The sequence below is a fragment of the Panicum virgatum genome, chromosome 6K (genome assembly GCF_016808335.1).
Source record: "Panicum virgatum strain AP13 chromosome 6K, P.virgatum_v5, whole genome shotgun sequence".
Classification (NCBI taxonomy): Eukaryota; Viridiplantae; Streptophyta; class Magnoliopsida; order Poales; family Poaceae; genus Panicum; species Panicum virgatum.
In genome coordinates this window covers 6,749,551-6,776,383 of record NC_053141.1, presented here as the reverse complement: position 1 = coordinate 6,776,383, position 26,833 = coordinate 6,749,551, and the positions used below count along the sequence as shown (strand labels likewise).

General features: G+C 47.9%; 2 protein-coding genes across 3 annotated transcripts; both read right to left on the bottom strand.

Moving 5' to 3' along the window:
• Positions 1-107: 107 nt before the first annotated feature.
• On the bottom strand, positions 108-5,214 carry LOC120711487 (protein MET1, chloroplastic-like). Its single transcript, XM_039997040.1, has 6 exons — positions 5,001-5,214; positions 4,726-4,914; positions 928-1,094; positions 707-791; positions 542-610; positions 108-415 (listed from the first exon to the last, which is right to left on the bottom strand). Exons 1-6 carry the CDS (start codon positions 5,100-5,102, stop codon positions 245-247), a joined length of 783 nt encoding a protein of 260 aa, XP_039852974.1. The 5' UTR covers positions 5,103-5,214; the 3' UTR covers positions 108-244.
• Positions 5,215-5,351: 137 nt separating this feature from the next.
• On the bottom strand, positions 5,352-12,552 carry LOC120711489. 2 transcript variants are annotated; one of them, XM_039997042.1, is made up of 8 exons: positions 12,245-12,552; positions 12,039-12,107; positions 10,761-10,790; positions 7,431-7,463; positions 6,357-6,427; positions 6,117-6,198; positions 5,757-5,846; positions 5,352-5,663 (listed from the first exon to the last, which is right to left on the bottom strand). In XM_039997042.1, exons 1-8 carry the CDS (start codon positions 12,332-12,334, stop codon positions 5,631-5,633), a joined length of 498 nt encoding a protein of 165 aa, XP_039852976.1. In that variant the 5' UTR covers positions 12,335-12,552; the 3' UTR covers positions 5,352-5,630. The 2 variants fall into 2 exon arrangements, with proteins under 2 accessions (XP_039852976.1, XP_039852977.1); XM_039997043.1 differs by lacking the exon at positions 10,761-10,790.
• Between the last annotated feature and the right edge of the window lie 14,281 nt (positions 12,553-26,833).

The following is a 26,833-nucleotide window of genomic DNA, read 5'->3' as shown; positions in this document are numbered from 1 at the left end:
AAATCCCTATGCTGACGAGAGCAGCGTGACAATGGAAAGATTTCTGAAAAGTGGGCTGTCTTTTGGTAATTAAATTGATTAACTGTCCAAAGAACAGTGAGTGAAGATTAGACTAGCTAATAACCCCAATCATAGTATATTTCCTTTCCCTTTGATATATCAGTGTTTCGTGAGATGGAGTACATCAGCATTCAGCTGAGCTTCATGTGCACAGCAAAAATTTAAGTTCTGAAGAATGAACAGCCTATTGCAGGCCATACACAAGAAGAGCCCCTACGCCAGCGATGCCGATTACCAAACTTACGATCACCGCAATAGGTGGCAGCGCACCACCGATGGGCTTCCCTGTGGCCACATCGTACCTGGCAAATCGCTTCTTTGGCGCATTGCATTGTGGGCAACCGTAGTCGTCAGGCTGCGAACATACAGAACATGGTTAAAATTCATCAGAAGGAAACTAAAATACAGTTAATTAGACAAAGTAAAAGAAAAGTAAACACTAATTATGTTATTGATTTAGGGAGAGCTATGCATTTGTTACCTGTTCTTCAAAAGGCTTGGGTAGGAAGTATATGTATCCACAATCAAGGCAGATGTGCGTTGCTCTCTCCTGGAAGAAAAAGAGGTATTTGCAGTTTATAACATGCATGCTGAGGCTTCAAGCTGAAGGAGGGAAAAAAAGTAGCTAAGGCTATCTTGATCCTGCCTTTTGTGACTCAGTCAACTTCCGTCCAAACCGGGGCGGTGCCGGCCTCTTCGGTAGACGCTTCACATCAACATCGGCACCTCCCCTAAGATCACTCAAAATGAGATTTTGGGGAACATACACACACACAAGAAGAGTCCAAAGTAAACTCCAGGACAATCATTTCACTCAGCTTTAGTAATATCAGAAGTCGCATCACAACCATACGGTCATATGCCTACCTGCTCACTACAAAGTAGACGGAGTCTGGCTTTGCTTGGATGGCTGTCTTGGTGAACCCCAGCTTGTCTGCAGGCCACAGCTCATCTCCGAAGAAGCTGCTTGTGTACAGCACCTGGTCACCAACTTTCAGACCGGCTCTTGCTGCATTCCCTCCTGACTCCACAGACTAACCCAAGGCCAAAACCAATAGTCACTAGTCAGTAGCTGCAACACCAATCTGAATTTGCAATTTCAGTCAATACAACAACAACATAGCATTTTTTTCCCAAACAAGTTGGGGTAGGCTAGAGATGAAACCCGAAAGAAATAAGTTTAAGGTTCAGGCACATTAATAGCTAGTCTCCAAACGCTCCTATCCAAAGCTATATCTTTAGAGATATTTCAATCCTTAAGGTCTCTCTTAACCGACTCGTCCCACGTCAGTTTAGGTCTACCTCTACCCCTCTTTACATTGTCGACCCGCTCAAGAACCCCATTACGCACCGGCGCCTCAGGAGACCTTCGTTGCATATGTCCAAACCATCTCAGCCGATGCTGGGTAAGTTTCTCCTCAATTGGTGCCACTCCGACCTTATCCCGAATAACTTCGTTCCGGACTCTATCCCTCCTTGTGTGTCCGCAAAACCACCGCAACATCCGCATCTCTGCTACACTCAGTTGCTGGACATGTCGCCTTTTTGTAGGCCAATATTCAGCACCGTATAGCATCGCCGGACGAATTGTTGTCCTATAGAATTTGCCTTTTAGCTTTTGTGGCACCCTCTTGTCACAAAGAATGCCAGAAGCTTGCCGCCATTTCAACCAGCCAGCTGAAATTCTATGCCTAACATATTCATCAATATCGTCATCCTTTTGTAGCACCGATCCTAAATACCGAAAAGTATCATTCTGGACCACCACTTGTCCATCTAGACTAACGTCTCCCCCCTCATGCCTAGTCGCGCTGAAATCACACATCATGTACTCGGTCTTGGTCCTACTAAGTCTGAACCCTTTCGACTCTGACGTGCGTCTACACAGCTCTAACTTCCTATTAACCCCTGCCCTACTCTCGTCAACTAGCACCACATCATCAGCAAATAGCATACACCAAGAGATCTCACCTTGTATATCCCTTGTGACCTCATCCATCACTAAAGCAAATAAATAAGGGCTCAATGCTGACCCCTGGTGTAGGCCTATGTTAATAGGAAAGTCAGTGGTGTTGCCATCACATGTCTGGACAAACGTCGTCGCATCCTTGTACATATCCTTAATGAGGGTAATGTACTTAGTTGGGACTTTGTGCTTCTCCATGGCCCACCACATGATATTTCTCGGTACTTTGTCATATGTCTTCTCAAGGTCAATGAAGACCATGTGCAAGTCCTTCTTCTGTTCCCTATATCTCTCCATCAATTGTCGTATTAAGAAAATCGCCTCCATGGTTGACCTTCCAAGCATGAACCCAAATTGGTTTTGGGTCACACTTGTCACTCTTCTTAGGCGATGCTCGATAACCCTCTCCCAAAACTTCATCGTATGGCTCATCAGCTTAATCCCACGGTAGTTAGTACAACTTTGAACATCACCCTTGTTTTTGAAGATAGGTACTAATATACTTCTCCTCCATTCTTCCGGCATCTTGTTTGACCGAAAAATGAGATTAAAAAGCTTAGTTAACCATACTATTTCTCTATCTCCTAGGCATCTCCACACCTCAATGTGGATACCAGGGCCCATCGATTTACCTCCCTTCATCCTCTTCAAAGCCTCCCCGATCTCTACCTCCTGAATTCTCCTCACAAAACGTCTGTTGGTATCGTCAAAAGAGTCATCTAACTCAAGGGTAGGGCCCTCACTCTCCCCATTAAACAACTTGTCGAAATACTCTCTCCATGTATCCATGATCTCCTCATCCTTCACTAGCAGTCGATCTGTCCCATCCTTAATGCATTTGATTTGGTTGATGTCCCTTGTCTTCCGCTCGCGGATCCTAGCCATCCTATAAATGTCCTTCTCCCCTTCTTTCGTGCCTAGCCGCTGATACAGGTCATCATACGCCTTACCCTTTGCTACATTCACAGCTCGCTTTGCAACCCTCTTCACTAATTTATAGCCCTCGATGTTGGCTGCACTCTTGTCAAGGTGGAGACGCTTGAAACACTCCTTCTCCTTAATAGCCCTTTGCACCTCGTCATTCCACCACCAGGTGTCTTTCCCCTCCTGTTTGCCTCCCCTACTCACGCCAAACACCTCTGAGGCCACCTTCCGAACACATGTTGCCAACTTTAGCCACATGTCATCTGCGTCTTCTCCTTCTTCCCAAGGCCCCTCACCTAGCATCCTTTCCTTAAACGCTTGTGCCGCTTCCCCTCTAAGCTTCCACCACTTTGTTCTCGCAATCTTGGCATGTTTGTCCCGGTGGACACGTACCCGAAGACGAAAGTCCGCCACCACAAGTTTGTGTTGGGGGACAACACACTCCCAAGGTATCACCTTACAATCTAAGCAATCACGTCTATCCTCCCTCCTAGCAAGGATAAAGTCGATCTGGCACGAGTGTTGTCCACTACGAAACGTCACAAAATGGGATTCTCTCTTCTTAAACACGGTATTCGCTATCAACAAGTCGTAGGCTAACGCGAAGTTCAACACATCCTCCCCCTCTTGACTCCTGCTACCATACCCAAAATCCCCGTGCACTCGCTCGAACCCTACATTAGTCGCACCCACATGGCCGTTGAGATCTCCTCCTATGAAGAGCTTCTCGCTGGTAGGCACGGTACTAACCATGCTATCTAGATCTTCCTAGAACTGCATCTTGGTGCTCTCACTAAGGCCTACCTGAGGGGCATAGGCACTGATCACATTCAAAACCGAATCTCCAACTACCAACCGGATTAGGATAATCCGGTCGCCTTGCCTTCTAACCTCTACGACTCTATCCTTAAGGTTCCTATCAATCAAGATGCCTACATCATTCCTACCCGGAGTTGCTCCCGTGTACCAAAGCTTGAAGCCAGTATCCTCAACCTCCTTCGCCTTCTGGCCCTTCCATTTAGTCTCCTGAACGCATAGAATATTTACACGCCTCCTAATTGCTACATCAACTAGCTCTCGCAACTTACCCTTTAGGGACCCTACGTTCCAGCTACCTATACGAATCCTAATTGGCTCGGCTAGCTTCCTTACCCTTCGCACCCGTCGAGGGAAGTGCGAAGACCCTTGCTCATTTTTCACTACACCCGGGCATAGATATAGCGCGTCATTCAGGTGACGACCCGACCCTTGCTCACTTATCATCGTATCCAGGTCATGATACGGCGCGCCCTTGGGGGATGGCGACCCGGACCTTGCCCATTTATCACCACACCCGGATTCCGATGTAGCGCGTCGCTAAGAGGGTTACGCCCCAACGAGTTTCTTGTGGGTTTCAAATCCATTAGAGTGGCTATTTTTATGCTAGTTTGCCAAAACCTAACGCAATCCTCCTCCTTTATCCGAGCTTGGGACCGGCTATGCTGAGACGACTCAGGAGAGAGAGTCTTCCAGTCAGTATAGACGGAGTTTGCAATTTCAGTCAATCATACAAAAAATGTTGTTTACACTAGATCTTCAGCTAAAAATCATTTACAAAAATTTTGATCACATAGTTTCTCTCTGAATCATATATACCGACTCTTATCCGTATTCTTGAAAACATCAATTCAGTGCAGAAACTGAAATTTCCAATGGAGGATCATGCCCGGGGAGACAAGAACATGAGCTATTCGTGTAATGAAATCAAGGAAAACGCAAGAGAGGAGAGGACTGACAGTGATGACGACGCCACCGCCGGGCTTCTGGCCCAGGGCCAGTCCGAGCGGCTTGTCGACCTCCACCTCGATGTTCTTGGCGGCGGTCGACCTCGCGTTCACCTGCAGCAGCCTCCTCCGCCCGCCGCTTCTCCGGTGGCCGGCCGCCCACCTCGTGTCCACCAGCGACACCCCATGGAAGCCGCTCTTCTGCACCATAATCCATAAGAACATCAACAATGGCTACGATCAGAGGAAACAAACCAAACGGCAAGAACTGATGCATTCCTACTCACAGTTGAAGCCGAGATGACGGAAGGTGTCTGCAGCTGAGCTCTGACAGTGGAGCTGCGGCTGGGGAGGGAAGGGGCAGCCACGGAGGAGAGCGTGGCAGCCATGGTGTGGGGCTGCGAGGATGGTGAGGATGGTGGGAGGTGGTGGTGGTGGTGAGGAGCCGGAGGAAGGGGATGGGGCCATTTGGTTGGAGATCAGCACATGCTGTCTGTGGCTAAGGCAAGAGTGGTGCTCGTGGCATCTGGTCGTGTGGAAACTGTGAGACTGACACTGACATATGGGGACCCCATGCACTCTACCTTGATTGGCACGAGATGGCATTACAAGTAAGCTACCAAAAAGCACAAGTCACATGGAGGATCAAAAACTCTGAATGCTGATTTTAGGAACTGAAGCGATCCAAAAGTGATGCGTGACTTAAGAGAAACAACTGCAGGATCTCTAAGGTTCATATCCAAAACACAACTGTGTTTGTTACACGGTACATAGAATTCATAACGATTCTTGAATCATCAGATAGCATCCTGGTTGATTCCTGAAACACTTATCATCCCATATATGAGTAACATCTACCACACCCCTATACAGAAGATCCCATTGAGTGATCATCAGACAGGCTCAACCATCATTGTTCACGCACCCAATGCAGAATTCAGTTGGGTCAGCTGTAAAAAAACGTGCAAGAAATCGAACCAAAAGTGAGAATCATAATAGAACGAAACTGATGATACAATTGAGGAAAAAAAGGGAGAACAAACTTTATTGAGGGCATCTCTTGATGCGGTTGAATCCTCTCCTTTCTTCAGAAGTTCAATTTGAGCTCTCATGACATTGTTACCTTCTTCAACCTATGTGGTTAACAGGAAACAGCTCACTCAAACTATTCAAGATTTTTACCTAAAATCAAAATGCTAGCACAATGATACTAAATCTGACTGCATCTTGTAACATATTTTAGCAACAGAAATTACTATAGTCTGACAGTAGCCATCCTGCCACTTGAACAGTGGTGAAATGAACCAAAAATGTTCTTAGTTTCTTTTTCAAGAAAACAATACTGGAACCTTGATTTGATAATAAACTAAGTTTATCACAGCCATAGTCAACCAACAAAATACCTTTTTCAGTAAACCTGTCAAATGTTCAATTTCATCTTTCTTTGCCCTTGATACCTTTTCTTCGATTTCTTCAATGCTGGTCCTACAATTGAACGAACTATCATCTCAATAAACTACATTGGGTAACTTTGAACAGGGAACAAATCAAGGAATGATACGTTAAATTTGCCAAAGGAATATCTTCACCTACGTCCAAACCCCCCCAAAAAAGGACTCCAAGGCAAAGGATATGTTGCTTACTTCTCCAAAGCTAATGCATCCAGATTTTGCTCTTCATCAAAGTCATCTATCTTTTCAAGGGCAGCAGCAACCTAAAAGAATAAAAGTGATGATGTCGCACATCATAAAACAGAGTACCCCCTACCGTGCACACTCCAAGGTACCAAGGAGTATTACTTAAAACTAGCCTCTTAATTTACCAGGGTTATGACTTAGAATTTAAATACCTATTTTCTAGAAACAATACATGGATTTTGTTCTAATCCCAGGTGTTCTTAATGGCCTAGCTTTCCTGAAAGCATATCATTGTGAATCAATGGCTATTAACAAGCAGCACATGGTCATAATCACCTTAAAATTGTCTGCCCTATTTTCTCTATTGCTGTCCCAGAGACTAAAATGCTAAAACCCATTCACTCTCATGTCCAATTTGTGAGAAGCTACCAACTGCACAGTGTTTGCACTTCACCTTTCTTAGGAACGAATCTACTGCATTTGCTTCTCTGTTAAATTGGAAATGTGCCAATGGGGTTATGTGCTAGCATAATATGCCATTAAGAGCAAGAAGAATGTCTTCTTAAAAGAAATGGAGCAAGAATATGTCAAAGAAATGAAATGATTGGAAGAAACAAAAAAATACACAAGAATGCTGGGGCACCGTCTCCAGCTAACCTAATATATGATGTGGGACCATTAGTTTATGACTGCTGGATCGACAAAATGAGTTACTGAGGCGGAACATCTGAGTGGTAACCTTTGTCATTCAAACACTGAAGGCAGACGATAAGATGCAATTGAATTAAGGATTTAACAACAGATAGTACAGTTTTACCCCTTTGTAAATGATACAACTATAATACTTTGTGGTGCAAAACCAAATCCCAACCAACCCACCCCATTGAATTTAAAAGAATTCCCACAGTAAATGGTAGGTGAGAGCTCCATTTACATTTGCAGTGCTGTTATAAGCACAAGCATGCAGAAATGGTAAATGTCCACAAACTCTTAATAAACTAGAAAAAAATCTTTTGAAAATCCACAAACTGTGCTGAATATGCTGTTAACATGGTTGGGACACATTGATTTCAAAATTACCTGTCTTTCTTCGCAGACTTCGTCAAACTCCTCCTGCAGTATAAAGAACAAAATATGATAGACATACTGGATTCAATACAATGCTGGCACATGCAAGAAAGGAAGACAAATATATAATAACAGCAACAGGCTTGGCAAACATAACAGAAGCGATATCTGTATTGTAATTCAACAACGCATGCTTATATACAAGATACAAATTGTTAACTGTGCAAGTCAGCAGCAGAAAACATTGTGACTGACAGCAAGTCAGCGCCAGAGAGACAGAAAGGTTATAGAGGAAAGCAGACATTAGCAAGTAGGCTCAAAACATCAAGGCACTGTATAATAAACAGTTAACATAACATAACCATTAGCTCAGATTATGTTTTTAATCAATGGAGTGTCCTTGTTAGTTGTTAGTAGCACTATGAACTATGAAAAGGAGGTGTACATACGAAAACCAATGGTGCAAAGGCAGCAAATGTAACACCCGAGTGTTAAACTTGGGTTTAACTAGCTAACTAGTGATCCGATTCTCTCGGTTACAAGTCGAGTCACAAATCGACTCAAAACTCGATTTCAAATTCTAGAGCCAGAGGAACCCGGATACTCCGGGTTTGAATCCGGAAATTCCGGATTTACCCGGATACTCCGGATATTTTTCCGGATAGTCCGGATCTGAAGTGCTTAATCACGTGTTTTGGCCTTATGACTGTTCCCACACGTTAAAACACCGTTCACTTTTCCTCTTTCTCTCCCTCACGAGCTCTCACTTTCCCCCTTAGCCCTAAACTTCAAATCCTTCCTTTCAAATCCCTTCCCAAGACCAAGGAAGCTCCAATCAGCGTGGGGGATCATCTTGTCCAGGTATTCCACCATGGGGTGGCTTCGTTTTTGAGTTTTCTTGCAAGGAGAGCTTGCTCAAGGTACTAAGAGCTAGGGCAAAAAGGGATTGATCGATCTAGGGTGTTTAAAGCGATTTCTTTTGGGTCAATCATCTCCCTATGAACCATTCTATTAGAGCCTGAAAGGGTTTCAAATTTTGTGGGTTGGTTTTGCCAAAACCAAGATTTCAGTTTTTGGGGGCAAAAATGGTAGGAAACCCTGAAACTCTGGGTATTAACCCGGATACTCCGGAAAATCCGGATATTCCGGATATAAAATCCGGATATTCCAGGTTTTGCAGAATTTTGGACGTCGGGTTGTCTCGGGTAGTGGTGTGTGTATACGGTTTAGGCTTGTTTCAAAGTTACAAATCATAATCGCATTTCTCATATCATATGCATACGTGTAGCAGCCGCGACAGAGGGGGTGGTGTACGAGGTGGTTGCGGAGCCACAGGAGCCGCTGGAGCAGGCCCAGCAGGCAGAGAGGCGTGAGGATCCGGCCCAAGGCCCAGTTCACCACAGTACCGAGCAGCAGCCCGAAGGCAAGCCCCGGTGCACATCCTACTATTTTAAATTATGTCACCTATATATGTCTCTAATATTTGTGCATTAGGTTTAGAAATTGTTTGAAACCTTAGTTGCATGATTCCTAGGTTTTCCTGGGCCTTATACTAGTATGAATAGGTCGTTAGCACTGCTATGCTTAATAGGACTCGATAGAAATCGAGTGATAATTTTGTCACTCGTGAGATATAGGATGTCTTTGTATTACAGGATATGAATCATTATATTCAAGATGGAAGGTATGGGTTGGGAGACCTGATGTGGGAATGTGTAGCCCCATCTGTGTTGATTAAGGACCGTTCCGTTGTCGGCTGTGCTGATCGGGGATTGAACTGTACTAGCCGCATGCCGGGAGTAGGAGATAGTCGAAACTGGTAAGCCGAGTACTGCTTCGAATCGAAAGTACAGGAACCCGCACCCAACTCCTGGGGTGGTCGAGTAGTCGCGAAGAGTTGGGGATGCATATGTTTATTTTTGGTGGTCTCACGTTGAGCTCGGCTGACCATATGTCGTTGGGCTGGTTCCTGTAGTTCGAGGCGGGAAGGAGAAAGGTTGGTGCGTGGGGTCCGACGGGGCTTTTGCATGCCGTGTTGGTTAGGTCCACCTTGCAAGGTTAAATCGGATCGATTCGCCGTGTCTCGCGGTCATGAGAGTCTTAATCTCTTGGTCACATCGTAGCAAGGAAATGAATTAAAAGAGATGAGATGCGGGCTGATATTATCTAATTATTGATTTGTTCACCATGATTGCTGTAGATTTGCAAATCATAGAGGATTAGTAAATTGTTTACTTTATATTGAAGCTAAAATATGGAAAAATAAGGACTCACTTGTAATTGTTCTTTTCCGCAAAACCAACCACTAGCCAAAAAGCTTGCATGTCTAGAATATGTGGGCTAAGTATACCCAATAGATGGGTAAGTCTTGCTGAATATTAATATACTCAGGGTTTGTTGCCACAATTCTTTCAGGACACCCAGACGTTGACTTCTGCCCCTGCTGTGTCAAGTTCATCTGCCGGGATGCAGAGGGGTGGGAGGTGGTGGAGCGAGACCCTTAGGTTAGGGGATTGTCGGGTTGTACACTTGAGGGCAGAGTGTTCAGCCTTTCTGTTTTGCGCAGACCGGTCTGACCGGTCCGTGGGACCGGTCTGGCCGGTGGTGTCGGCAGGGTAGTGCCGACCGGTCCAACCGGTTGGGTGTACCGTTCTGACCGGTCATGGTTAATCAGGGCTTTTGCAGGCTAGTGTAGTTGTAAGATCTAGTCTATTCGAACTTCAGTACATCGGTTGTAAAGTTTGTAAATTATGCAACTCTTGTAAATTATATGTATATTTGAACTCGGGTTATAAAATCTAATGTTTTGTACTCATATGGTGTTTGTATTTTTAAGTATTATGTTGTGCTTGTACCATCTGCGCCCTCCTTCGCGTGTGACTACCGGTGATGTTTCGATCGGGTCGTGGGTTGAGAAAGGATCGTCAAATTAAGCCATTAAGCGAATGTGCCTGATGTGTTCAAATGACGGCCATTACGCTTAATTAGAGTTTTAATTTGGCGGTTCCGTCACAGCAAAGTTGTGTAAAGAAATCTTCATTGTAGAATTACATGTATTTGAAACAAAATTCGACTGTTAATCTGATATTATTCAGGAAGGGGACCCTTCAGGAATTGAGGGAGTGATGAAAGAGAGGGCTGATACGAGTTGAAAGAAACATTTATTGTTCAAGGTAAAGCTAGATCCTCCCCAACTGCCATTGTATGCAATTGCAGATACAAAATTTCCTTAGAAAGTTAGTGTGCAATCTTTCCATTCAACTCATATTTTTAAAAATTCCATTCAATCTTTCCTCCTTTATAATATCAGGGAACTGAAAGCAGCCTGGTGCAAAAGGGTACCTCTATGTTGGCATGCATAGCCTTCATCACCTGAAAAACACACACACAAAAAAAATGAATAACTGTACAGGAAACACACTAGCTGGAAACGAAAACTGAACTTTACACGCGATTGAAATTGGTAGGCATTAATCGTATTGGGGCCGAAGGGATAAGGTCGCGCTACAGTACAAAGGCGTCTCCTTCCAGGCGACTTCGAGGCGACTCCGTCGCCGGCGTCGATCTCGCTGGCTGGCCTCTCCTCTGCTTGCCTTTTAGGCACCGGAGGAGTTGGAGAGACAGCAGATCGACGCCCGGCGGTTGTAGTTCAGTAGGTTTGAGGTAGGTATGTAGAATAGTGTAGTTGTCTAGAGGTTAAATAATCTGTGTTCTCCGGGTGATGCTGTCCATGGCGGCTTCTCGCCGGATTTGGAGCTTGCTGAGGGTGCAGTCAGCGACGACGCCGTGGGATGTTGCTGCAGCATCTGTTGTTGGCGACTCCACCCTCTCTAGGTGGGACTTGGATAGGGTTCGCCGGGAGGGGCTTCCTCTGTGGCTTGTTTTCCTGGGTGGCGTCGACGCGGCGAAGGCGGCGGCGTCGCTGGGGGAATGTTGTCTCCAGGCTTCTTCCTCGCTCCGGTGGCGCTTCCCTCCGGCGTCGGCGGTGGAGTCGTGGAGTTTTGAGCTGGAGGTCGGGACTGGAGCTTCTTCGCCTTGGTCAGGTGATGTTGCTGCTGGTCTCCTACTTCTTCAAGAGTACGGAGCATGCTTTAGGGTTGGTGGGCGGTGGCCGGCTGTATCTGAGCCAACCTTTCCTCGGCGGCGACGGTGGTCGTCACTGGCGAGCTCAGATCCAGGAGCTGAAGGAGGCAGGGCGCGGCCCCGGTCGATGGGCGACCGCCGACGACTTCTTCAACTTCGACTCCTCTCAAAGCCAGCGTGCGATGGGTATTCTTCAGCTCAAGGGGGTGCTCGTCTTCCTCTCCGGTGGCGGTGGCTGGTGGCGAGGAGGGCGGCCAGAGGAGGTTTGCGGAAGATCCAGGAGCATATCTATAATTTTTGTTTTGGTTGGGTCTCTCGCGACATTTGGTTGGTGTAGCTGTTCCTGTATCCTGTCCGTGCGTGTCTGTATCCGTATTTCCAGCTGTATGTTTTCCTAAACTAGAAATACTGATGCATATTATCAAAAAAAGAAAAAGAAATTGGTAGGCATTGCCAGGATTAACTGATTTGCAAGCTATTTGTAAACCCTAACTAGTGGATTGGGAATACTATTCTGGAGTAGACGAGGAGACTCACGCGGGTGAGCATTCGGTACAGACGCTCCCTCTCAGCATCCGTGAACGACGGGAAAGCCCTGTTGACAACCTGAAACGCCGCAACAGCACGATTCAACCAACCAAAGCGCCACAGGAAATTGAAAGGATGGAATCCCCGTCCAGGATCCGAGCTCCAGGAGCCGAGGAACGGAATGGGGGAGCGCGCGGACGAAACCGTCAGTTTACCTCGCGGGAGCACGCGGTGAGGAGGCACCTGGAAGCGCTCTTGAACGACTTTTGGAGGGCGTCGAACCTCCCCGGCGCCGCGGGGTCCATCGGCGGCGGACTCCGGACTCCGGCGGGGAGGAGACGGTGGGAGGAAGCCGCTGGAGGGTGGTCGAGAGGGAGGGGGAGGGGAGGGGATGACGCGGCGGAGGAGCGCGGCAGCAATGGCGGCTTGGCTTGGCTCGCCGCGGAGGGAGGACGAAGAGAGGCGGCGACGGCGAGGCTCTCCTTTCGAATTCGGAGAGCGGCGAAATGGTTGCTTGCTTTGGAATCGGACGTGTGGAAGGCGTGAATGGGCTGGTAGTTGGGCTGCTACCGAGATGGACCCAAGTAGTATTTGGGCCAATGTTTTTTTTGAGTGGGAGTATTTGGCCCAAATGAAACACATTCGGCACGAAAAGGCTTTTGAACGGCCCACTTTGCTGCCTTAAAATCCACCCAGAGACTACTAGTGCGTTTTTTTCATTTCTATATTAAAAAATAAAAAAATCAAAAATATATGTTGTTTTTGTAAAATTTCAAAAATGGGGACCTGTCGCCCGTGTAGTAGGCGACAGAATCTATATGTAATTTTTTTTACAGATAGGTCCCTATACAGAAACGTTGCGCTATGGGGGGACCGCCCCCCGGCGACAGGGGCCGGTCGCCCCCCACAACGGCGACAGGAGCTTTGGGGGCCGGTCGCCCCCCACAATGGCGACAGGAGCTTGGGGGGCCGGTCCCCCCCGAGTGACAGGGAGGCCGATCGCCCCCCCCCCCCCATCGGGCGATCGCCTCCCCCTCCTCTATATAAGCCGTGAGGTCCTATTTTCTCCTCATTTGAGCCCAAAAAATCCAGAAAAAATCCAGAAAAAAAAGAGAGGGTGAGGAGAAGTGAAGCGGCGAAGCCCTGCCGGATTGCGGCCTTTTCATCTTCCGATGAGTAAATTTGAGTTATGTTTTGTTCGATTTAGCTTATGTATTGTTCCATTGCTATTATAGAGTAATATGATTTAATTAGTACTATACTAGAACCATTTAATTACGAAATATAATTTAAAAACTATTAGAGATGAATTAGATTTGGAATCTAATTGCACATATTTATTATTATAATTTAAGTACTATTAGCGAAGTATTTCTAAAGTAGTTATGAATTAGAGTAGAAATATTTTTAGATCGCATACCTCGTATATTTTTCTATACAGAGCGGTCGATAAATTGAATCTTAGTTTCGACGAATTAGATTTTGAATCTAATTGCATATGTTTATTATTATAATTTAAGTACTATTCGAGACGTATTTGTAAAGTAGTTATGAATTAGAATAGAAGTATTTTAGAATCGCATACCTCGTATATTTTTCTATACGAAGCTGTGCATAAATTGAATCTTGATTTCAACGAATTTGAGTGTCATCACTTAGTTATGAATATTTATATGTTGTAGCTAAAATCCGTACTTAGTTTGTACAGATTAGTGGACAATGTAGTGAAATAAAGAATATGACTCGATAAGTATTCCGTGATGTACAGATATGTCGAGCAAGATGCAGTTTCAAGTGTTTTTTTGTGACTACAATGTTTTGTATGGACGAAATGGACTACAATTTTGGTTCTATATATAAGTGGCTACAGCGTGGTTTCCGTGTTGATCCAGACTCACATGTGATGACCGTCCAGGCTCCTGTGAACTAGGAGGTCGAAGGTGAATTATGAGAATTAATGATGATAAACAGCACACATGACTGGCGGAAGTATATGGAAGCAGCTTTAGAGCGTAGGTGGCCTCTGATCCTTTTGGTTCAGACTCGAGCGAAAGCACAACATCAAACCCAACATGGTGAAGATGAAGCAACTCCGAGTACACAACGAGAGGCAGTTTATGTTGACGAACATACATCAGAAGACTTAGTGAACCATAACATCAGACCACAGGGCCTCGCTGACGAGGGAGAGCGGATACATAGCATCGTTGATGAGATGGAGGCAGAAGACCAGGCCGCAATGGAGATGGAAGAATATGATTGCTCATCTGATGACGAGCAGTACTTACTGCCAAAACAGTGGAAGGAGCATGGTTTTGGCGTGCCTGTTGTAGAAGATGTACGACATCAGGAGTGGGAGTACAGAAACAATGAGGTAGTGCAGGTTGCTACCTATCCTAACATTGAAGCTATTAAAGATGTTGTGAAACTATGGGCCGTATCTTTGAATAGAGAATTTAGAGTCGTGAAGTCAGGTCGTAAAGAATATGAGGTAAAGTGTGTCAACGATGGCTGCCCATGGCGAGTACATGCATTGAAGGGAAAATGGAAGTCGAACTGGAAATGTTCTATTGTGACAGAGCATACATGTTTGATTTCAGAAGTTCAGCAATCGCATCGCAACATTTCATCCGACTTTGTGGCAAAACAAATGTATGGGCTGATTATGGATAACCTAAATTATAAGCCAAAAATGATTGTTCGACATATTGAGCAAACTTACCAATACACCATCAGTTATTTGAAGGCATGGTGGGCTAAACAAAAGGTGTTCGAGATGAGGTTTGGCACATATGAGGCATCATATGATAACCTGCCTCGTATGTTGTCCCAAGTTGCAGCTAGGAATCCTGGTCATGCGGTGTTGTCGTGCCTTCTCTCTTGTGGGAATTGTTGAGTTCATCATGTATGGATGCATGAAGTATTTCAGAGAGCGGTATATGGCTGCTAGCATAAACATCAACAACCCTCAGATTCAGTTCTATAGAAAGAGTAACAGAATACATGAAAGAAAAGATAGCAAAGGCCAAACAGCACCGCGTCATCTCAACAGGTACAATGGAGCATAGATTTGAGGTTTTGTGCAAGGATAGAACAGGTCATGGCATCCGTCGACACAGGGTGGTCCAAGAGACTTTGATTAGACTCGATGGCAGTACCTCCTGCTCCTGCATGAAGCCTATGTTATTGCATTTGCCATGCTCGCACGTCATTGCGGCCTGTGCAGAGTCGGGGTTGCAGCCAGGAATATTTGTTTCACCGTACTTTAGCAAGGAGGCAGCTACAAGCACCTGGGGACATGAGATATATGGGATTAGCATAGTAGGATCTTTCATTGTGGACAATGAGCCTAAGACTTATGTTCCTAACCCAGATGCTAAGAAAGGTAAAGGCCACCGCCAGACACGTCGTATTCGGAATGACATGGACGAGTCGGAGGCAAGCAAGGCTCAAAAGCATTGCAGCCAATGCGGAGCTTTAGGTCACAACTACAAGAAGTGTCCTCAGAATGCACTTCACGATGACGCTGAAGCGGGTCCTTCCGGAAATCCCACAGATGGAGCACCTCCTACGTTCAGACCACCATTGGCGAAAATTGCTCGTGGAAGGCACTCGGTGTCATGATCCAACATTGTTTATCCATCCTTCTGTAGCTATGTATTCCTGTATTGATGATATGTGTACCTAAGTAATAAGAGAACAGAGCTTCGATGTATTCAACAGAACGTATTAACTCTCTGTGTACCTATGTAGTAATCATGCGTCGGCTTTTGTACGAAACCTTTGTCTTATCTTGTATCGAACCTTTTTTCCATTTATTAATGTAGGTATGGATTCGTTGCTAGATCCAGTTATCGACTCGAGCCACCGGTCTTTCTTCACAGCAGTTGAGCACAGAGCACTCCAAGTGCTACGTCCTCGTCCACCAGCGGAGATTGTCTCTATACACCCGGATTGGGTTGACAGGTATGTACTGAAATATTATAGTTCGTTTCATTTCTTTACTCCTATTTCCATATTAACTTTTCTTTTTTCGGTAAAATATTTTAGGTTACACAAGACAGGTCTACTGACTCTAGGCCGTCTTGTGGAGGGTGGGCTTTTTAAGCTCGACCGATCCCTCCTGACGGCGCTCGTCGACAGATGGAGGCCGGAGACACACACGTTCCACCTTCCGTGCGGAGAGATGGCTCCGACGCTGCAGGACGTGGCCTACCTGCTCGGTCTCCCTATCGTGGAGGGGGGCTGTAGGTCCGTGTGTGGTGCCTTCTTCGTGGAAGGATGATCTGGAGGACCGTTTTGCCCTGGTACAGCGCGTGGAAGAAGCGGGGCCGATCATGCCGCACCCGCGAGCAGCAGGCCCTTCCAAGACCTGGTTGCTACAGTTTGCAGTACGTATTCTATTCATATTTATGTTTAATTTTTATAATTTATATGATTCTTTGTCAGCTGGAACCCTCCATCTTATTTGTTTATGCAGCCCACCCAGTTGGATCCGGATGCCGACGAGAACAGTGTGACCAGATCCTTGGAGGCCTATCTGCTTTGGTTGTTCGGTTACATCATGTTTAACAACACACATGGCAACTCGGTGGACAGGATTCTCATCCCGTATGCACGGGAGATTGCGGATGCGGACGAGGACTTACCGCCCTACAGCTGGGGTTCGGCGGTACTTGCCGCCACGTACTGTGGACTCTGCGACAGCTGTACTAAGACACGTGGGGAAGCTATCCTGACAGGGTGGCCACTACTGCTTCAGCTTTGGTCCTACGAGAGGCTAGCGGTTGGTCGCCCCATCGTCAGCCACGCGCCTTATCACGAGGCTCTGTACGGCGATCTCGAGGACAACAGACCCACGATGGGGACTCTCTAGAACTAGCGTCAGGTACGTTCGTCAAAATTCTTCTTTTCTTATGCATTGGTACACCATACATTAAGCATACCTTACTGTTACCTTTTGGTTGTGCAGAGGTCATGGGCGCATGCGCAGGTTAGACGCGCATGTCCTGAGTTTGTTCAGGAGCTCGACATGCTGACGCCAGAGGACGTTGTCTGGAAGCCGTACAGCCCAGACGCTGTGGCCACCCGTGCACCAGGAGGCCTGTCTTCGCACTGCTCTGCAAATGCGGGCATGTGGCTTACTACAGCCGTCCTGGTATATGACTTCGCGGTTGAGGAGCATTGCCCCTAGAGAGTCATGAGACAATTTAGGCAGCGCCAGGAGTTTCCGGAGCCCACCGCGTTGGAGCTTGTTAGTCGCCACGACCACATGTATTTCTAAACGTACTTGGATCATACATTCGTATCGAATCTAACAATTCTTCGTCAACAACATTTGCAGGTTGTCAAGAAGTGGCATGCCGTGCTCAGCCATTTGGCTCACCATGATGGAGCCGTGGGTGGACAAATGGGCGCATGCAGATGAGCACTTGGTCGATCCGACAGGACCACACACAGACAGCTCCTTTAGGGCATACCTGACTTGGTACTTACCGCGAACTCGGGCTCGTATGGTTTATGTTGACACTAACCCGCAGGCACACGAGGCGAGTCCTCAGGATGACTATGCCCATCACCACGCGGAGGCACTAGCAGGCGCGGTGAGTTTATTCATCATGTTTCCTTATACATAATTCATAAGATAATTCATGTGGCACTAAATGTCCCTTTACTATATCATTCGCAGTTTCGTCTTTGCAACATTATGGAGGCGGACTGCACGAGTTACCTGATGAGGGTATGTCACGGATCCGCTATGACCCAGACTGAGCAGGCAGATGCATGGTCGAGGACTCGAGACCATCTGCGTTCAGTACTGCACAACTTGGGGAGCCGTGTGCAGTATGAAGAGAGTCACGGATCGTCCCAGGCCTCGTCGTCGTTCCAGTGTCCAGCTTCCACACACGAGACAACCTTTCAGCCAGATCTGCCACACCAGTACTTCAATACTGGAGGTAATGTATATACCTCTTTTCAATCAAATGAATTGATGTTATACATTTACTAATATCACAAATAGGATATGGTCCCTCTTCTGCGTTCGGCCATACTGGCTATTGGGGCCAGCAAGGATCTCAGTTCGTTCCACAGCAGGGGATGGGAATGTTTGGAGGGCTACCACCAGTTGGGGGACCGTACTCAGGGATGGGACCACTGACACACACACACACACACCACCCTACACAGGTTAGTTTATGTTTCTTATTTTACTTTCTACATGTTATGACGAGTGATAGGAGTATACACTAATATCCTAATTTCAATCGTAGGATTCTATCCAGATGCGGGCGTCAGACCTTCCTCCTTCTTACGACCTGGTACAAAACAATCTCTCAATACACTCACTATATTTGTAACAAAACATATGTTGATTTACTTTTATATGTTACGCAGGGTTCGTCTCGGACACGTTCGTTCCAGATAACGCTGGCGTGACCTTAGAGGAACTCAACAACTTGACTTCAGAATCACCTAGCGAGCTAGGTGATCCCGATATCTTGGGACCTTCTGTAGGGTCGAGATGGCAGACTAGAGGGGGGGTGAATAGTCCTTTCTAAAACTAATTGCGCCGGCTAACCGAAACTTATGCGGAATTGAAACTATTCGCTTAGCCAAGACTTCACCCCTCTAACTATGACTCTAAGGCACCTCCAAAAAGATCCTACACAAAGCAAATGGAGTGCCAAGCTAGCAAGAGCTCTCCTAACAATTCTAATGCTGTCGGTACCCCAGAACTGGGGTACCCCCTCTTGCTGTGTCTAGGCAAGAGCCTTAGTAGTCATCCTTGACTACAACCAGACAGCCGGACCCCTGCGGTCCGAAGTCCTGTCCTCCCGACAATGGTCCGGACCCGTTCCACGGCCGGGGAAGGTCCGGGGAGAGACAGGCGCTCAAGCGCAAGCAGCCAGGGCTCCGGACCCCCCGAGGAGTCCGGACCCCCGCGGGGTCCCGGACCCCTCATAGGGTCCCGGACCCCCAGCATAGCAATCGGACCCCCCTCCAAGGGAAGATTTCGACGTCCCGCCTCAGGATGGTCCGGGGCCGACACGTGTATGAGGCCCTTGGTCTCCATATTGAGGTCCACCTACCTTCGCATTCATTGCGGTAGGTGGACGTCCGCATTGATATAGCAGAAGCCGAGGCGTTTGACTAGCCAGGGGACACTATTGATCGCGTATTACCAAGGTAGTGGGGGCATTGGCGCCGCCCACGCCGCGTCTGCCAGTCTGCCGTAATAGATGGATACGACGGCTCGGCTTCGCCCTTTATGACGCTGCATAATAGCCTCAGCAGGCCACGCCGCAAGCTACGCTACTCCAACGGGCACCTAGCTGACGGGACAAGAGAAGACCCCCCTGTGTCAGAGGAGCAGCAGTACGCATATCAGAGGAAAGATTCGCTACCACTGTAGCCACAGTCACGTTGGGCCCACCTGTCGGGGCATCAACGTTCTATGTATCCGCTCCCCCTTGATCTATAAAAGGAGGGGGCGCCGCTAGAAAACCTCAGGCTGCGCAAGAGCCAAGGCCAGCAGAGGATAGGTTGATACACACCACCAAGAACAATACATCTCCCAGTGGACGTAGGGTATTACGCTCCGGCGGCCCGAACCACTCTAAATCGTGTGTTCTTGAGTCCTTGTCCCAGCATAGATCCAGCCCCATCGCCTAGTACTTCCCCGAGTACTCCCTCACTGGGAATAGGCGGGTGCGTTCCGCCACCCGGCTGTGGGTACCCCTAGAACCCCCACAACATTTTGGCGCCGTCCGTGGGGACGACAGGCGTTGGCTGGATCTTCGGGCTTCTGGGCCGTGTTCATCCTCTGCAACGACGAGCAAAAAGATGAAGGAAGGCAGGGCCACACTCACTCCACCTGTCTTGGCACCGGCGCGGCAACGCCCTCGGTGCGGCGGCGCACGACAGCGACGCCTGCTGTGTGTCGCCACTGCGACACCTCGGAGCCGGCGTAGCGGCGCACAGCGGAGGCGCCGCTGGGCGCTGCTGCCCCTACGTCGACTCAAGGTTTTCTCTCAAGCAACGGCCACACCTCCTCTGCGGTGGCATGGTGTCGGCTCAAGGCTTCCTCTCAACATGGAGCCTGGAGCCGACGGCCATCCCGGAGGAAGTGGACCGTGTCGTCCTGCCGTCTCCAGCACCGGAGATCCACCTCAGCGTTGCTCGGTGCTGCTGCAGACAGGACCCCGCCGCCTCGCGCGGGGGCCCCTGGCGCTAGCACCAAGGACAAGCCGGCGAACGACCGCACTTCTCCACGCGTCGCACCGGTCCATCTGCTGCGCAAGGGCTCTGGTTTCCATCGGCAACGGCGACGACAGGGGGAGGGGGCCTCTTCCATTCAAAGCCAAAGAATTTGTCTCATGCCATGTAAGCATGTGACAGCTCTTAGGCAAGGAGGGGTCCCCCGAGCTCCCGAGGTGATGCTGGATGATGCGGTTCAGGCACGTCCAGGACGCCTTCACCTCCAAAGAAGAACACGCTGTATAGCATGCAGCCGTAGGTTACTCCTAAGAAAGGAATGAGAGATTTTCTCCTTTGTAATAGCGTGGCGTCTACGTGTGTGTCCAGAGCGGTCAAGGTCCGACCTTGTAAACCCGACCTCTGGCCCTATCACACAAACAGGCAAAAGCGGTCCGGAGCGGTGGAGGTCCGACCTCGTAATCCCGACCTCCGATGTATACCGTGACAACCACAATAATAAAGGAGATTTTCTTTCTCAGTTTTACCTAGGCTCCACCCTGATTACATTTATTCGCTTTGGTTTAACTATTCTTTCCTCTTGACCGGAGTTTCCCTTATTGCTAACAATCCAAGTTAAGTTGCTGACTTGTGGTCAGGCGAAGACACCCCTTCTAGCTGGAAGGCAGTCCGGACCCCTAAGGACCTGCTCTGGAGAAGTGGTATTTGTATCCTGGGGTAGAGAAGCTCCACGTGGCTTAGCCTGGTAATGTACCCTAAGTTTACGTACTTCACTACCCTGTTACAAGTACTCTAGTATCCAGGACTGCTGTCTTTAGAGGTCCCGGGATCTCTTCTAGTATAAGGCTTGGTTTCTTTGCACCTTACTATGAGGTCCGGTAACATGCTTCATCGGATTGTCAGCAACGGTCGCTCCAAGTCCACTCCGGTGGCCCGCTCCGGCGGAGACCGCTCGCCACGGTCGCTCCAAGTCCACTCCGGTGGCCCGCTCCGGCGGAGACCGCTCGCCACGGTCGCTCCAAGTCCACTCCGGTGGCCCGCTCCGGCGGAGACCGCTCGCCACGGTCGCTCCAAGTCCACTCCGGTGGCCCGCTCCGGCGGAGACCGCTCGCCACGGTCGCTCCAAGTCCACTCCGGTGGCCCGCTCCGGCGGAGACCGCTCGCCACGGTCGCTCCAAGTCCACTCCGGTGGCCCGCTCCGGCGGAGACCGCTCGCCACGGTCGACAAAAGCCGGGTCCGGGAAGTGGTGCTTGCTCCCTGAGCGATCCGAAGTCTGTGTAGCCGCTTAGCTTGGTTCCGTACCCTAAGCCTACACCTTCGTTGCCCCATGGAGAGCGCTCTAGTACCTAAACCTGGCAACAGGCATACCGGCCTCAGGGGTCCGGGATGCCCGCACTCTCCAAGAGCACACCAACGCAATCAAGTTGCGTAGGAACACATCACGGTGGTGGCCCCACCCGCGGGTTCATACCTTTCCCGAGGTGGGCCCGGGGGCCACTGTCGGTACCCCAGAACTGGGGTACCCCCTCTTGCTGTGTCTAGGCAAGAGCCTTAGTAGTCATCCTTGACTACAACCAGACAGCCGGACCCCTGCGGTCCGAAGTCCTGTCCTCCCGATAATGGTCCGGACCCGTTCCACGGCCGGGGAAGGTCCGGGGAGAGACAGGCGCTCAAGCGCAAGCAGCCAGGGCTCCGGACCCCCCGAGGAGTCCGGACCCCCGCGGGGTCCCGGACCCCTCATAGGGTCCCGGACCCCCAGCATAGCAATCGGACCCCCCTCCAAGGGAAGGTTTCGACGTCCCGCCTCAGGATGGTCCGGGGCCGACACGTGTATGAGGCCCTTGGTCTCCATATTGAGGTCCACCTACCTTCGCATTCATTGCGGTAGGTGGACGTCCGCATTGATATAGCAGAAGCCGAGGCGTTTGACTAGCCAGGGGACACTATTGATCGCGTATTACCAAGGTAGTGGGGGCATTGGCGCCGCCCACGCCGCGTCTGCCAGTCTGCCGTAACAGATGGATACGACGGCTCGGCTTCGCCCTTTATGACGCTGCATAATAGCCTCAGCAGGCCACGCCGCAAGCTACGCTACTCCAACGGGCACCTAGCTGACGGGACAAGAGAAGACCCCCCTGTGTCAGAGGAGCAGCAGTACGCATATCAGAGGAAAGATTCGTTACCACTGTAGCCACAGTCACGTTGGGCCCACCTGTCGGGGCATCAACGTTCTATGTATCCGCTCCCCCTTGATCTATAAAAGGAGGGGGCGCCGCTAGAAAACCTCAGGCTGCGCAAGAGCCAAGGCCAGCAGAGGATAGGTTGATACACACCACCAAGAACAATACATCTCCCAGTGGACGTAGGGTATTACGCTCCGGCGGCCCGAACCACTCTAAATCGTGTGTTCTTGAGTCCTTGTCCCAGCATAGATCCAGCCCCATCGCCTAGTACTTTCCCGAGTACTCCCTCACTGGGAATAGGCGGGTGCGTTCCGCCACCCGGCTGTGGGTACCCCTAGAACCCCCACAACAAATGCCAAGCCACACAAGTCTAAGCACTAGTACTTCACAAATCGGGGGAGCTCCTACACAATTCTAATGAGCAAAAGCACAAAGCCAAACCTAAGCTCACTAGATGCTCAAGGACAAGGATATACAATCCAAATCCAAGAGCTCAACTTGCTTAGCTACACAATCTAAGCAAGAGCAACTAATTAAGCTACACAAGCTAACTAGTTACACTAGAGAGCAACTACACAAGCATAAGATATAGATGAATGTAAATACAAGGCTTGTGATATGGAGAATGCAAACCACCGAGAAGAGTAGACAAAATTGACACGGTGATTTTTATCCCGAGGTTCACTTGGTTGCCACCAAGCTAATCCCCGTTGAGACAAGCTCCAAGGTTGCCGCCGATCCTCTTGCTAGTGGTGACTCTCAAGTCACACTCTCCCACGTGGAGTGCTCACACCGAGCTCTAGCACATGATCCGGCCGAACCACTTGTTGCTCTTCAAGTCTCGCTCAACTAGAGTTGCTCTTCGCGGCTGCCGCGGGGTGAGCACAATACCCCTCACAATCTCTTCTCCGGAGCACCGCACAATCTTCTTGCGGGCTTCAACGGAGCCTCTTGCCACCAAGCCATCTAGGAGGTGAAAACATCCAAGAGTAACAAGCACACCGGCTTGCAACACGATCACCTAGTGCCACTCGATGCAATCTCTCAAAGCAATCGCACTAGAATCGCTCTCTCACTCGATCGGATGATTACTATCAAGTTAGAGTGAGTAGAGGGCTCTCAAGCACTCCCACACATGGACACAAAGTCCCCAAGGTGCTCAGCCCCTTCAAATGGCCGGCCACACCCTCTATTTATAGAGGGAGGCCCCAAACTAGCCGTTACACTCAAATCCCGTGAAAACAGAGTTTTCGCGGACTGTCCGCCTCACAAAAACCGGACTGTCCACCATTCAAAACCAACGGCTAGAACTGCAATGATTATGTGTCAGAGTCGACCGTTAGAGCCCCGGGCGGACTATCCGCACCCCTGGGGCGGACCGTCCGCGGTTCAAAACTTCGAACCAACCGATTTGCAAACGTCTCTGACTAAATCTGGAAGTGACCGGCGGACTGTCCGCTCCCCAGGGGCGGACTATCCGCCGTTCAAAACGTGAGCACACACAGAAACCGCAGTGTTTCTGTCCCAGAATTTTCAGTAGGAGGCGGACCGTCCGCCCCCAAGGACCGGACCGTCCGCAGTACATTTTGGACACCCAAGACAGAACTACCAAGTTTCTGCGCCCGTTTCAGCTTTTAAAGGCGGACCGTCCGCCCCCATGGACCGGACGGTCCGCAGTTCATTTTGGACCACCAACAGAGCCAAAAACAGTTCTGTTCGAGCACATCCGAGATAACAACGGACCGTCCGCCCCCTAGGAGCGGACCGTCCGCAGGTCTATTTCCAGCAGAAATGTACTTTGGTAAAAAGGTCATAACTCTTAGCTCCAATGTCCAAATTTGGTGATTTTGGACTCTATGGAAAGCTTATTCAGAGGGCTACACAACCCAACTGAATATTTGATCCAAAACACAATGAATCAAAGCATTATTTCACTCCAAGAACCAGCCTAATCTCCGAAGAACACCGAAAATCCTTTCTTGCTTCTCCAAGTTGATAAACATCAACTCCAACTGTTTCTCCTTTGCAAATGTGCCAACACCACCACGTGAACCACCATGTGCATGTGTGTTAGCATTTCACAAATGTTTTCAAAAGATTTTCACTTGATCTCACCACGCCACTTGATCCTAGCAACATCGCAATGTTAGATCGTTCAAGTGGCACTAGATGACCGATATGCAAACAAGTTTGCCCCTCTTGATAGTACGGCTATCTATCCTAAATCCGGCCATGCACTTCTCTACACAACCTTTGACCGGTGAAATGAAATGCCCTACAAGTCATACCTTTGCCTTGCGCATTCTATTTCATCTTCCCAAATATTGATGCCACACAAGCACCAAACTACATCAAGCCTTTTGATCATCATCATGAGTCAACACTTGACTTGATCTTTCTTAAGTGATATGATCTACTCCATATCATCACATGATCTCTTTGGTCCATCGATCTTGACCTTGCTCGCTCTTCACCGTTGCCTCGGCCCATCGGCGCCAAGTCTTGCCCAAGCTTCACCGCCTCGCGGTCCCTCGCTTCAAAGCCTTGACTTGCCCCTTCTCCATTGCAACCAGTTCATCAAGCAAAGCCTTGTCTTGATCTTCTCCACTTTGGTCACATAACTCCATGTCATGTCTCATATGCAATGAGCTCCTCGATCACACTATATGAGCATAGCATCAAACCTTAGTCATTTCTCCTCCATGGCACATGTTGCTCATACTAGTGTCTTTGTGTGGACTAATCTCCTGTGTATCTCAACATAAACACTTATTAGTCCACCTAAGTTATCACTCAATTACCAAAACCAAACAAGGGCCTTTCAATCTCCCCATTTTTTGTAATTGATGACAACTCTACAAAGATATGGAAATTAAGCATATTCCAAGCTAGCACTTCACACATGTGTAAATAGCTAACTTGGTTTGGATTTTATGTTTCTTATCCACCATTAAGACCACTTGTAAAAGATTGGATAAGCACCATAAAAATCCGACTTGGTAGTGATAACTCCCCCTACATGTGTGCTCAAGAGATTTGGTTTTAAACTCACACACATGCGTAAATATAAAATTTGTGGGATTGTTATCACTACTAAGTGATGCTAAGGTATATAGGATAAACGTTTGAAGCGTGATACCAATTTGAGTTGCATCCTTGAAGTTCATTCCTTAGCATCAATGAGTAACTAGACATTCATCAAAAACTCATGATACCTCATGAGATCAACAATATTAGCAAGGCTCTTGATTCACTTGTAAAAAAATGTCTAGCTACAATCTATGCATGCTAGTTATCAAATCATCAATCAAGTTCTATGACTAGCATACATCACACACAAGCAATGCATATATAAATTTTAAAACTTATGCAAATGCAAGCAAGCACATGAATATGCACATATCAAATGCAAACAACCAAGTTCATGAGCTTGCTCCCCCTACTTGTGTGCTCCTCTTGTCCAAGAATATTGATCCTCCTCAATATTGCTCCTCTTGATCCATGTACATGATCGCACTCTCATCTCATCTCCCACTTAGTCATCCAAGGATAATTCATATCTTTGTTCATTCCTCTCCCCCTTTGTCATCAATGACCATAAAAGGGCCGAAACCACATGAAATTGTCCATGTGAAGATCAATGGCTACCACTTGAAGTTGTACCTCTTGTACTTTTAGGGTTACCACTTGAATACCCCTCGTAGGTAATCATATGAAGCGCTTGTGGTTTGATACAAAGAGTTGGACTTAGGTAGATGGTTGAGTCTTGAATCTTCATTTTTGATAGATACTTTCAAGTTGATTGGAATTGACACCACTTGTAACAACAACATGTGGAAGCATGAAGACCACCTTGAAATGCCACATGTAGGATACTAGTAGGATTTTTGACCTTGATACCTTGTAGTAGGGCTCCTCCCCCTATGTTAAAGTGTTTGTCAATCTACTTGAATCTTGAGCTCTTCTTGATGAGGGTAGCTTTCTTGATTTGAATTGATCACATAAAGTTGAGGATCACTTGTGGAACCACCATTATTGCACTAGATCTACTTGATTGAATACCACTTGTATGACCATGTATATCACTTGTAGAGATATAATGATATACCTTTTGTTGAATCTAGTATCACTTGTAAAATTATGATAGACCACTTTGTTGAATTTGACATTGATAATCAATTCTTGAACTAGATTGTTTCCATGAGCTTCTTTCTCTTTGACTTGATCTAGACTACTTGCCCAAATAATTCAACTCGGTTTGAACCAATGGCAAGCTTCTTCACACCTCAGTCTAAGGGTTATCTTGACAATGTTGAGTTAAACACTTGAAAGCTCATTTTCTAGATCAACTACTTGGGTTTACTAACTCATGAACATGTCATATGTTACCACTAGATCATATC

What these genes read in the sequence shown, in the direction of transcription:
- LOC120711487 (XM_039997040.1), bottom strand. Translation starts at nt 5,102, where the DNA reads ATGGCTGCCACGCTCTCCTCCGTGGCTGCCCCTTCCCTCCCCAGCCGC. An exon ending in GCGGTGGCGTCGTCATCACT is followed by an intron (nt 1,095 to 4,725) that starts GTCAGTCCTCTC and finishes GCCTTGGGTTAG; the next exon opens with TCTGTGGAGTCAGGAGGGAA. An exon ending in AGTTGACTGAGTCACAAAAG is followed by an intron (nt 611 to 706) that starts GCAGGATCAAGA and finishes TTTTTCTTCCAG; the next exon opens with GAGAGAGCAACGCACATCTG.
- LOC120711489 (XM_039997042.1), bottom strand. Translation starts at nt 12,334, where the DNA reads ATGGACCCCGCGGCGCCGGGGAGGTTCGACGCCCTCCAAAAGTCGTTC. An exon ending in CTATGCATGCCAACATAGAG is followed by an intron (nt 7,464 to 10,760) that starts GTACCCTTTTGC and finishes TTTATACTGCAG; the next exon opens with GAGGAGTTTGACGAAGTCTG. An exon ending in TGACAGGTTTACTGAAAAAG is followed by an intron (nt 5,847 to 6,116) that starts GTATTTTGTTGG and finishes TTAACCACATAG; the next exon opens with GTTGAAGAAGGTAACAATGT.